The sequence below is a fragment of the Triticum aestivum genome, chromosome 3A, assembly GCF_018294505.1.
Source record: "Triticum aestivum cultivar Chinese Spring chromosome 3A, IWGSC CS RefSeq v2.1, whole genome shotgun sequence".
NCBI classification, from domain to species: Eukaryota; Viridiplantae; Streptophyta; class Magnoliopsida; order Poales; family Poaceae; genus Triticum; species Triticum aestivum.
The window spans coordinates 573,527,312-573,540,772 of NC_057800.1; the positions used below are offsets into that span (position 1 = coordinate 573,527,312).

The 13,461-nt window shown below is 49.4% G+C and overlaps 1 protein-coding gene across 1 annotated transcript; it reads left to right on the plus strand.

The window, feature by feature from the left end:
- Positions 1–1,606: 1,606 nt before the first annotated feature.
- On the plus strand, positions 1,607–2,730 carry LOC123062300 (ethylene-responsive transcription factor 4). The gene has a single exon (XM_044485759.1). The coding sequence runs from the start codon at positions 1,714–1,716 to the stop codon at positions 2,455–2,457; it is 744 nt and encodes a 247-aa protein (XP_044341694.1). The 5' UTR covers positions 1,607–1,713; the 3' UTR covers positions 2,458–2,730.
- The last annotated feature ends 10,731 nt before the right edge of the window (positions 2,731–13,461 follow it).

The window sequence follows — 13,461 nt, forward strand, 5'->3', positions numbered from 1 at the left end:
ACTTTGGCCTCCTCATCGACGACCCTGTTGTTGGCCAAATGCTTGTTCTAACGAACACCAGTACGCAGTGTCACGATGAATGGAGAGAGCACTAGTAACATTCTATCGCAGGCTTTTATTTCATTTTAGTGAAAATTAAACTATTGCTTAAAACAAAAGTGCTATATGCTACTCATAGACAATCAATATTATCCGGTAATATGATGATAAAACACATATCGACGTTGGATTTGGTGACCTTAAGTGACGATTGCACAACAATAGTACGTATACAATGTGCCCCAACTTAGAAACTACCAACAAAACATATCATACAATTAACGATTAACATTAAAGCAACTATTTACAAATTAAAAAATTATAGATATGCTACTTCATAGACAATCAATATTATCCAGTGATAACATAAAACACATGTATATATCAATGTTGCATTTGATGACATTAACCGATAACCTCAATTTGCATACAATGCACTTCAAACTAGAAGCTACACTATAAAACATATCATATACGAGCAGTACAATTTAAGGTGTCACGGCCGGTAATGGTCCTATTATTGTCACTCTAAAGCAATCGAAACCAAAAAGAACTTCATACTTATGTCATCAGGAGATTTGATGAGTACACATATGGAACTACAATATGACGATACATGATTGTTGAGAACATTTCAAGCAAAAGCACTCTCCGAACATTTGTCAATACAACATTGTAGGTGAGGCTTAGTTTGTCAAGTATGTGAAAAACCAAAGCCCGTCAAGGGCACGCATGATAATTGTGCATCTTTGTATTTCTAGAAGTTACATGTTATCAATTTCAATTTTCAGAAAAAATCTTCAAAAAATTGTTTTTAAACATGAACCATCACAAAAATTAGTTGACAAGACATGATAGAGTAAATTATAGGGAAAGAAAGGGAAAAAAATCCATACACTCATTATTCATGCCGTAATGTAGAGCTCGACCGATAACATGAGAACATACTCCCTCCATTCCATATTCTAATGCGTATAGTTTTTTGGTCTAGATTCCGAAATGTAGTGCGCCTAAGCTGCTTTGTACCACAATAGCCCTCGCCTGGTTCACGGAGTGCAGCAGCAGACAGCATGTGCTGTGGCAGAGTGAGCAGACGGAGGGGTAATTTTCGTCCAAATAAGAGTGCCAGGTCACGTCTTGGTATAACCGCTACGCACAACGGCGCACTACAAAAAGGAATGGAGGGAGTAACTAAATTGAACTCTTGATTCGCAAAAAATAATTCTTAATTGAAATGTTATTTAAACAAATAATGGGAGTATTTTTTTGCAAGAAAAATGACTTGGTGATGGCAAAGTAGAAGCGTTCCCTTCCCTGGCATCCGGCATACATTGTGCAAGTTAAAACTCTGGCGGTGGGCTAAACAGAAAAGGCGCCGCTGGCCTAATTTAGTGCCGCCACGCCGAAGACGAGTGGGGGGGCGGCGGCGAGGACAGTCAAAGCGCTCGCTGACTGCGCCGCGTTTTATTCCCTCTCGCCGCTCCCTCCACCGCTCGCTCCCCTTTTCCCCTACTCACTTCCCTTTTTTAACCCCCCGCCCATCTATAAATGCCCGCCCCCCTCCTCGCCTTATCCTGGGCGCTACACACCCACCCCACCCCACCCCCCTGCATCACCAAAACGCCCGCATAACCAAAAAGATACGCGCACGCCACTTGTACACCTGCTGCACCCATGGCGCCTAGAGCGGCGGAGAAGGCGCCTGTCTCCCCGCCCACCGGCCTCGGCCTCGGCGTCGGCGGCGGGATCGGGGTCGTCGCCGGCGGCGCGCACTACAGGGGCGTCCGGAAGCGCCCGTGGGGACGCTACGCCGCGGAGATCCGCGACCCGGCCAAGAAGAGCAGGGTGTGGCTCGGCACGTACGACACCGCGGAGGAGGCCGCGCGCGCCTACGACACCGCCGCCCGCGAGTTCCGCGGCGCCAAGGCGAAGACCAACTTCCCGTTCCCTTCGTCGTCGTTGTCCCCTGTCGCCGCCGCCGGCGGCGGCGGCGGCAGCCCGAGCAGCGACAGCACCTTGGACTCGAGCGGCGGAGGGAGCGGCGGCTGCGCCCAGGCGCCCATGCAGGCCATCCCGCTGCCGCCCGCCCTCGACCTGGACCTCTTCCACCGCGCGGCGGTCGTCACGGCCGTCGCCGGCGGCGGCATGCGCTTCCCATTCAACGGTTACCCGGTGGCGCCGCGCCAGCCCCTGCACCCGTACTTCTTCTACGAACAGGCCGCGGCCGCCGCGGCGGCGTCGGCGTCGGGGTACCGCGCGCTGAAGGTGGCGCAGCCGGTCACCGTGGCGGCCGTTGCGCAGAGCGACTCCGACTCCTCGTCGGTCGTTGATCTGTCCCCGTCGCCCCCCGCGGTGACAGCGCATAAGGCGGTCGCGTTTGATCTGGATCTCAACCGGCCGCCGCCTTCCGAGGACTAGACAAAGGACAAATTTTAGATGATGACTGTAGTTTCTCATTTTTCCTGCAGGGAACGCTTTTTTTCCTTCTTCTGTTCTGGTCCTCTTGTATTTTTGTTTAGTTGTCCGAGACAGACCGAGGAGCCCTGTAAATAGTTTTTCCGCCGAGAACAGAGCAGAACCGATCTGAGATCTGTTGGTCTAAAACGGATCAAACCGGCGCTGAGGTGAACCGAGACTTGAGTATATGTGTACTCCTCATAAGATGATGAATTTTTCAGAAGATTATGTCCATCTTTTGTGTTGAGAAAGGCAAGATTTATGGTTGGGAAACATTTATTCGCTAATCGGCGCCGCTCCGTCTCCGGCCATCAGGTTTGCTGCCATCTCCGCGACACGGCAGTGAATGGTTTGGTGATCTGCACGTCTCGCTCTGCATGGACACTTCTGGGCTCGACTGACCGGAGGCTGATCAGGAGTAATTGAGCTGGAGTAACGTAATTTTGCATGTAGTTATTGCTCGCTCAGCTGTCAAATTTGCGGCTTTCAAACCCTTCGCTGACAGCTCGGGAGAAAAGGAAAGATGGGTTAGATCTACGGGGACGGAAAGGGCCAAGCTGCAGTGGGCACGAGAGACAAGTGTGGACGAGAGAGAGAGAGGGACGGCCTGGGAGCGGTGCGGTGGACGGACCGACGATCCGTAGGCGCGATGGAACCGCGACTGCGTTGTTCTACTCGTGACCTTGAGAATAACGTGTGCGTGTGGTGTGGGCGACGTCTGTACGACGCGTGGTGCGCGGCCGCCGGTCCCCGCTGCCGTCCCGGCCCGGCCCGGGGATCCTCTCTGCCGGATCCATGCTGCACCGGATGCGTGCGTGGGGTTGGACTTTTGGTGGGGGCGCGCCGCTGGTGATGGTTGGAGCGGAGCCGCGTGTTCGGGTGGGCGCTTGGGTATTTGCGCGAGGACCGGGCGCGGTCTCGGCCGACATGCGTGGGCCAGACAAGCGGAACGGCGGGCATCAGGACGCAGTGATTCGCGGGGCGGCTGCTTCACCTCGCGGTGGGGCCTGCCGCGTGCCCCCGCCTTCCGAAGGTTGCAGCTTTTCTCGTTTCACTCCTCGTACATATTTTTATCCAAACTGTGCTCGTATATTTTAGACGTTTTTTAGGGGACGTATCTTTATATTTTAGACGTGAACACATCGTACGTATAGCAGAGCTCGTATTTTAGTGTGGCTACGACATGTTTACAGCGGTTCGCTCTCATGCGCGCTACTTGCGGTGGCTTTCTTTAGGCATCTCACGCTCGACCTAAATATGAGAGCATCTACAGTCGGACTTATGAAATCCGATTCCAATCGTCTGCGGATACATTCCGGCGAGTCCACAAATAGCGAATTCACCCTTAAACATCCTCTTTTACTTTTGTGTTATTAACAAATCTCATACACACGCAATTGCATGCAACGAAAATCTAGTCTAAACTATGCTGGCGCTCTCCTTATTGTTCCCTTTCGTGCCCATGTCTAGCGGCCGTAAGCCCTGCGAAGTGAAGGTCCGGTTGCTGGCTAGCAAAAGTAGGACACGGGACACGGACTAGCTCACAAGGGACAACGCGGCGTCGTCGTCTCCCACGCCCTATTTTTCCTCGTCGAAGCCCATTGCCTAGACTTGTCGATCGACGTGAGGTCAACGGTAAACGTAGATGGGTCGGCCTCGGGGTCGAATATTGACTCCGCCACCCTGCGGATGCGGCGTCATGAGGTGTCGGTTCTTGGTGCTAAAACCGGTTGATCTTGAGTAGGGGTCCCAAGCTTGATTACCTGAGCTAGATGGTAACAGGAAGAGTAAGGACACGGTGTTTTACCTAGGTTCGTGTCCTTTTAATGAGATAAAACCCTACGTCATGCTGCTTATATATTGGTTGTGATGGAATAGAAAGTACATGTTGATCTATCTCGAGACCGTATGAGTTTGTCTAAGCTCTAGCCTTGCAAATGTGGTTGCTGTATGGAGTAAACCCTACGACTTATATAGATGTCGGGGTACCTAGGGTATACACATGGTCGGTTATAATGTAGGGATAAACACACCAACTACTCAAATACGATTGAAGTCTATGCCAAGCCTCCAGAAGACCTTCGTCTTGATTACGCTGAGTGCCAGGGCCAGGGTGGCCCATTCATCAACCTTTGGTGGGTCGTCGGCCAGACTCATAGCCGGCGGACCGACGCGATGAACACTCCCTAATCCAGGACACGAACAGTTGCCCCTGAACTAGTCTTCAAGATGAGGGTATCAGACATCTTCATTGGGATAACTCCATAAGTTTGAGTCTTCGTCTTCATAGTCTATAGTAGAGCCATGTCACCTGTAGCCTGTATTTGAAAAAGTTCATACAGTAGAATGGATGTAGTGTTGGCTATACATTTAATGCATGCATGCTGTGCTAGGCAAAGGAAAGTGACAGGATTGGCTGGGGGGAGCTGAATACCGGCCGTAGCACTCGCATGGGCTGCATGCAGGCTCCTTTTCCTCGTTGCTTGTGCTATCGCCCGGCGACTCGCGAAGCGCCCGCCTGGTCCTTTCTTCTCACTTCTCTCTCCTCCAGCTATGATTTTGCTGATGTGGAAGACGCTATAGCCTGCTGACTAGTCTCTATTGTACTTGCTCTTAGGTTGTGCACCGTGACCAAGGAGGAGGAGAAAACGAGAAACGTTAATGTTTATTTGCTAATTAATAGTATTGCATGCAATGAACTAACCACTGCATGTTGTGTTTGATATCTCAAGTCATTAAAAGCATGCATACTCTTTATCTCTTATTGGTTGATATGTCAAGAAACAAGAAATGAGGTAGAAGTTAATGCACCGCGCCTAAGTGTTTTGGGATTATTTGGTTTTCGTAAGATGACTTACACGCCTAGACGGAGGGATTACAATGGTGAGGAATAAACCAGTTAAATATTTGGTCAAAATTTAGCACAAATTACAATGGTGAGGAATAAACCAGGACGGAGTAGTAGTTTAGAAGCCCAAATAAATGAGTGAGGCGCCTTATTGTTACTCTCCACTATGACTAGTCTTGTGGGAAAAGATGGGGAAGCCGCCAAAAGAACTGGCCCTAGGAGTAGTAGCTAGGGATCGAGTGTGCGAGATGAACCGGAGAAAGTAAATGTAGAGAGATGAAATGCAAAAAAGACGAAAGGATGTGATGGTTGCTTGTCCGTTTATTTTACCAGGCCACTTATTACTGGGAGTGGTTGGGTTTTGTGATATGACGGCTTTACTGCCGTGCCACGAGCGGGGTGAGAGGTGAGACTCCCGTGCAGCGCCGCCCTCTACACTTGTACTACATCGGGCGTGGTTTATTAGTCCCCCATTGAATTTGACTGAAGATTTAACTGACAAAATGTTAGTGCATGTCAACAAAAACTATATCGTTGGATTCGTATTTGAACATAGTTTTGAATGATATAATTTTAGGTGACATGCATCAACATTTATCGTACTATATATAATGTTAGTTCAATTTTTGGTCGTACTAATCTATAGTAGTAAGGTGCCCGTGCGTTGCACCGAAGAGTGAAATGCATTGATGGGGGAGTTGTTTATTTTGACAAAGGATGTGGGGGTCATCTCATGTGTAACGGGTATCGATAGGTTTCTTCGGATATTATTTCATCTCTAGAGCTCACAAACATCCGGGTGAAATAGATAAAATGGTATCTTTTGCAAACAAAAGCGTTCAACTGTTCAACCTGCATCCAAAACTTGTGAAGAAATAACACTTATTGTGCTTTGCAAGAAATGATCTTTTCTACACTATCTATACTACTACTATATAGTATACGAGTCCTGGATTGCACCTAGAGCATCAATCCTAGCCACTCATCTCCTAAATCTAACGGCTGATATTGGAGGGATTCGCAGTGAACAGTGCCTGCAGCTGAATCTACTTGGTTCTAGAACCATCACTGCACCGTGTCATACCTTCCTGAAAATAAGACCTATGCCTCCTCTACTATGCTGCAATTGTCAGGTTGTGATGAGTAAAAAAAGAGTTGGTTTTGAGCTGATTTGAGATGGTCTGGAGGAGAAACTAAAGTTGAAGTAAACAATTTGTGGGTTCCACCATGTACTTTTTTTTATATTCTTCGAAAATTTCTGGATGACCGCAGGCAGCAGTTGCATTTTGTACTACCAATTAGTAAATTTCTAAACCCTATTTCATGTGCATCAACAATATTTTTTTTTCTCAGAACTCATTTTTCAAAGTATTTTTTTGGTGGAATCACACCATATTGTTAAGACGTGCATCGCACGTGCATACACGCTAGTAAGAATTAGTTTTTGAGTATCGATTGTTATACATGTTGGCTACAGATGACATGACACTTTCTTATAGTCAACATGTGGCTATACTATTAAGTAATATTAACCATGCCCTTATACACCTAGATGGATGGATTAAATCAGGATGACTTGCAAGCGGGCAGAGGGGATGTAAGAAATGGTTCATCGTAAGTCTTTCACCAGTACTGTAGTAAAAAATTATGCATCGAAGATTCTAGACTAAACCATAAACGGATACACTTTTATTCATGCGCGATACTCCAATAGAGCAAGATCCTGCATGGAAGTCTCCACATGCTTAGACAGCGGATTACATTGAGCGAAGACTAATGATCAACATTTAACTTGATAATGCGTATGTCCAGGTGAACCTCCTTGTAGTCCCCGTGCACCGCATCTGCGGGTAAAGGATGCCATGGGTTTCCAACTCCATATTGGCGGGATAGTCCCAACTCCCCAGAGTCCAAGTCCGTTCGATGAGGCCAGTGTCGCCGCCCACGCGACCCGGAGGGGTAGTAACACTGACCACGCACCCATACATCGGCCTCGTGTCAGTGTCAGTGTCAGCGGCGTTGCCCCTGACGCACATTACAGAGACGGGGCGGCGGCCTGTGCGGGCCTCGCCGGTGCCCACGATCAAGAGGAAGACGCTTCCGACCTCCTCCGAGACTAGTAGGCAGCGGTGATCCTCCAGCGACTCTGGCATGGTGAACGGGTAGCATGTCTCGTACTTGATGTTCTCCGCCATGGGCCAGCAGTGACCGTTGCACGCATCTGTGAGGTGATGCACCATGTCCGCCGGCGAGCCACAAAATGGCATCGAGCACTCATAGAAGTGGATGAAGGGCTCCTTGGAGGCATCGACCATGCCATCCATGAAACAGGAGTGGCTATAGCGGACGTTGCACTAGTTGAATATATGAGCAAGTTACTACGAGATTTAATCCGAATAAGCACAAAATAAATCATGACGGCTATAGCAGAGATGAAACTAATCATGTGGACTAGCATAGTAGTAGGATACAGAGTAGAAACATGAATTCTACCATGATTTCGAACAGGAAGGACAGAAACACATACGGTGCAACGGGAGCAGCACCGTTGGTGTTGAGGTTGTCGCCCATGTCCAAACACCACGTAGACACGGGCCCTGTTTGGATACTCTAACTCAGTTAGAGGTTATAGTTAGATTCTAACCCTGAACTAGCTCTGAACTAACTCTAACCAAAAAGATGTTTGGATGGCAGGGTTAGATGGAGTGCAGATACGGCGAGGCGCCTTCATGGGCGGTGCGAGAGGGAGGGAGGAAGAGGACGAGACGCCTTCATGGTCTTTGAGCACGGTCCGTAGTCGTTCCACGCTCGGGCATTGAAGTTTGTAACTATTTTAGATTAGAATATACTACTCCTCCGGTGATAGTAGTAGAGCAGAGTCCTACTCTACTACTCTACTCAAGCAAGTTAGGGCATAGCACTATAGGGAGTACCAGTATGTGATCACTCAAGCAAGTTGTCTGGCATCGACATGACCCTACGCTGCTGGTATGTGTCTCGTAAGTCAAGTGGCGTGCCGTAGTCATCATCACCTGTCCACTTACCGCAGCACATATTCGCTTCTCCATCTTTGTCCGCACATAATCTCGTCCAATCTTCCATCCCCGCTAAGGCGCCTCCCCCCTCGTCCGAAACCCAAGCACTAACAATGGCAGAACCGAGCAGCGCCCGCCGAAAGAGTGGCTAGAATGCGCTCCCCACAGAGGTTATCAAGCTCATTGTTTCACGTGTGGACAATCTCAGTACCATGCAAGGATCATGATGGCAGCGCGGTTTCGTTCATCAGGCAAAACTGTGTGTACACAGCGTACCATGCATCTCTGCATGCACCATACCCTGATATGTGCTGCCACACCCTGCAGCCCAAAGTAGGAGAGAGGGTCGCAAGTATCAGACTTCGACTTGCTCGCTGGAGTTTCCCCCGTTAGGCACCCATCTGGTTCAAGCCGTCAGCCAATCTCCACAGCTTAATAAATAGTAACGTCTAACTGAGCCAGTTAGTTAGATGCGTACACTTGGTGTAGTAGGATCTTTATTTAGTTTGATTCATACACTTGTTCTTTTTTGTAGCCCTTTTGTAATGATGGCTGATGCTTGGTTTGGAAGAGAGAGCTGCGTCTTCACTCTTCTGGCCTGCTTACTGCTTCTGTTGCACCCCTAGCCCTTGTTGCTGCTGATGTTTTCAATGTACAATCAATAGTATATTTCGTCTGTTGGTTGAATAAATGTGTTGTTAGAACGACAAACGCAATGTTTTGGAAGTCGTTGCATGGTTCGATCCTTTAGTGCCCCGTACCGTACGTAGCGCATACTATTTTTCGTACGGAACACATTTTCCACTTGTTGATAACATGCAGCCCACTGATGAAGGCCCAATAGAGAAGCCCATAATTAACTGGAAGGGAGGCTCTCACATGAATCCGGCCCAGGTACATGCTCATGGTCCCCTAAACATAAATAAGTAAATAAATAAATAAATAAATAAAGCTAAATGCTCATGCACCAGTTCTTTGGGAAAATAGGTAGCCTAGTATTTATTTTTGAAGAATACCCAAGCTAGGCCTATTTGTTTTCTCCGAATTACTGGGCTACAAATCTTTCAAGACGAGGATGGATGCATTCCGGCCTGGCTTAAGAGTATGGTCAATGTCTGTTAAAGTAGTATCAAAAGGGGTTGAAAATTCCAAAAAAATTATAGCAAATAGGATATAAGTTTCTTTTTTTTGTTTTTGTTCTTCACTGATATCTTATATGTATTTCATTGTATTTAACATGACATAGTACTAATTTATTTTTAAATTTGTTTTAGTATGGCTACTAATTTTTGGATAAAGAATATTTCGTTCCCCAGCAAAAATTTGCGAATTTTCAAAATTTCCCACATATTTAGTTAATTTTTTTACCTTGGTACTGACCAGAAAATGGCCAGCAATTCTAAAAAAGGAAAACGGGCTACAATAAATTCAATATGAATTAGAAAATGAGTAAAAATTATAAAATAATAGCAAATGGGCTGTACACGCCACATATTTCGAGGCTGACTTGTTTACGCAAGGCTTTATCAGTGAACACATGATTCTAGCAGCAGTGACTGTTGGATGTCCATCCAACGGCCGACGTGCTTCTTCAATCTCTGATCTTCCTACTCCAGCCGCCTAAAATAGCGCCGGCGGGACTGCCTGCTCCCTCCTCTTGTGGCCTGCTGTGATGCCGTGCAGACTTCCTCGGCCCACCCTACTCCCTTCGCTGGCCTGGCCGCACGCAATCAACTGCCTCCTTATTACGTGAAAAAAATTCCTCCCACTGACATCTGGGGCGCACCGGTTGGGAGGCTGGCCTGTGGGCCTACTAAGTTGACGCGTACGCAGGGCTTGTCAACTTAATCAACAAACAATTCTAGCAGCAGTAACTGTTGGATTTGAATCGAACGGTCCTGCTGCTTCTTCAATCGCTGCTCTTCTTGCACCAGCCGCCCAAACAAGCACCGGGGAGACCGCCTGCTCATGCCTCTAGTGGCCCGCTGTGCTGCCGTTGAGGCCTCATCACCCCCTACCACTCCCACCGCAAGCCAGGCCCTGTAGCGACGGCAGCATCACACCGCAGCCGAACCAGTGAACCCTCATACTCCTCTCCGCATGGGCATCCACTGCCGCGTCTTCCCCGGCTCCGCGTCGTCCCCTTCCTAGGCCTCGCCGTCGTCCACCGCCTTGGTGCTCTCAGCGCGGCGTGGTCAACGTGGTCAACGACATTCCATCGGAAGAGTACTGTATGTGGAGAGACTGACAGCTGGGTCCACGGCCACATCCCAGTTTTTTTGTGATTTGCCAAGTAAGTCGCTTTGTCAGGCATGTTGGGGTGCAAATCTTTCAAGACGAGGAGAGCTTTCATTCGGCTGGCCGAGAAAATGGCCCATCAGTAATGAGAAATGGGCTGTACATTTTTAAAACACATCAAACCGGCAATTAGTTTCAAATATCTTTTTTATTTCGAGATTTTAAATTACATTAATTTTTATGCGTGGAGAATTTGTTGGATTTTACATTGATATACATTTATTTTTAAAATCAGTTTGAATGTGAGTCGAAATTTTGGGATTAAAAACAGTTCCGACCGCACCGAAATATGCAAAATTTCGTATAATTTTTTAACCATGGCCACAATATGGGTTGTAATGCTAACAAAAATAATATGGGCTCCAAGAAAAACCTTAATAATTAGCAAATGGGCTGTAAATTATTAGAAATAATGGCAGATGAGCTGTATGCTGTTTTCCACAGATTTGAGGCTTTCCTAAAAAAAGGTTGACGCACAAGCAATGACTGTTTGATGGCCATCCAACGGCTTTCGTGCTTCTTCAATCTCCGCTCTTCCTGCTCCAGCCGCTCAAACAAGCGCCGGTGGGACTGCCTGCTCCTTCCTCCCCGCGGCTGGCTCTGCTGCCGCACAGGCCTCACCGCCCACCGTACTCCCATCGCTGGCCTAGCCATCCCTCTACGCACCCACACCTGCTGTTATTCTCCGGCGATGGCAGACGAACCAGTAAACCCTCATACAGTCGTACTCCCCTCCACGTGGGAAACAACTGTCGAGTCTTCCCTGCCTCTATGTCGTTCCCTTCCTAGGCCTTGCCGTCGTCCACCGCCCAGGTGCTCTCAGCGCGGCCTGGTCAACGTGGTCAACGATCGACATGCATTTGAAGTGGACTGTATCTGGAGAGGCCGACAGCTGGGTCCATGGCCGCACGAATGGAAATGCCTCCTTATTACGCGCAAAATAATGATTCCTCCACTTGACATCAGGGACCCACCGAAAGGGCCTCTGTATTTCACAAAAAAAACATTACCGGCGCTGACAGCTCGGACCCACCAGCTATATCTTCGCACGCAAGGAAGTGCCTCCTTATTACGCACAAAAAAATGAATACTCCCCTGTTAGCTGGGACCCACTATAGTGGCAGGCTGACTTGTGGGCCTACTAAGTTGACGGGGACGGAGGGCTTTGTCAACTTAGTCAATATGCACGATTCTAGCTCCAGTGACCGTACGATGTCCATCCAACGGTCGTAGTGCTTCTTCAACCTCTGGTCTTCTTGCTCCAGCCGCCCAAACCAGCGCCGGTCGTGACTCGTGCTCCTGCCTCCCGTGGCCGGCTGCGATGCAGTGGAGGCCTCACCGCCCCCTACTACTCCCACCGCTGGTCAGGCCATCCCTCTACTCACCCACACCCCGTGTTATTCTGCGGCGACGACAGCCTCACACCGCAGCGAACCAGTGAACCCTCGTACTCCTCTACGCATGGGCATCCACTGCCGCGTCTTCCCTGGCTCCGCGTTGTCCCCTTTCTAGGCCTCGCCGTCGTCCATCGCCCTGGTGCTCTCGGCGCGGTGTGGTCAACGTGGTCAAGGAACGGCTTCCATCGGACGTGGACTGTACGTGGAGAGGCTGACAGCTGGGTCCATCGGCCGCAGCAAGGAAGTGCCTGCTTATTACGTGCAAAATAATTATTCCTCCACCTGACAGCGGGGACCCACCGGACAGGCCATCGTATTTCACGAATTTTTTCCCCCTGACTGCTGGGACCCACTAGCTACATCTTCACACGCAAGGAAGTGCGTCCGGGCAAAAAAAAACGATTCACCCCCCTGACTGCTGGGACCCACCAGCTACATCTTCACAGGCAAGGAAGTACCTGACAGTCAAGACCCACCTGGTCAAAGCATACGTAGCATTGTCATTCTAGTCGCGAACGTGTACGTACATATATACTGGTGGATGTAGAGGCGCACACGTGTCATAGTAGAGGCGCGTACGTGTCGTAGTAGAGGCGCGAACGTAGCATGTACACGTACGTACATCGGCCAGGGTGCAAGAAAGAAAATACGGCCACATATGTGTACATACGGGCGGGGTCTTGAACGCCTAGTCACGCATACGTACGGCCAGGGCTCGTGTACATGGCTAGGTTGGAACGGCGAAACAACGTCGTCATCGTGTTCATGGGGAGGCAACAGAATGCGTCGTGATCATGGGGAGGCAACGGAATGCGTCGTGTTCATCGGGAGGCAACGGAACGCGTGGGAGCCAACCGGCTGGGTCGGAACGGAATGCGTGGTCATGTTCATCGGGAGGGCTTGGACGGAACAGGCGATGGAAACGAGGCCTGAACAGGGTCCTGTTGATCGGGAGGGGTCTGGCGTACCGCAATACGGAGGAAACGGACCTCCTACAGTCGAAACGGGGGTTTTGTTGATCGGGAGGGTTCTGGCGTACCGCAAAACGAACAAAACGGACCTCCTACGGTCGAAACAGGGGTCCTGTTCATCAGGAGGGGTGTGGCGTACCGCAAAACGGACGAAACAGACTTGTGTTGGAGCGCTACGGTCGAAACGGGGGTCCTGTTCATTGGGAGGGGTGTGGCGTACCGCAAAACGGGACTCCACGGGATACTGTTCATCTCCACCGTCGACCTCCTCGAGCCTCCACGGGCTGCCGTCGACCTCCTCCAACCTCCACGGGCTACCGTCGACCTCCTCCAGCCTCCACGGGCTCCTGTTCATCTAGCCTCCACCGCACGCTACTCCACCGGCTACTGTTCAACCACCCCTCCATGGGCACCCC

What these genes read in the sequence shown, in the direction of transcription:
- LOC123062300 (XM_044485759.1), top strand. Translation starts at nt 1,714, where the DNA reads ATGGCGCCTAGAGCGGCGGAGAAGGCGCCTGTCTCCCCGCCCACCGGC.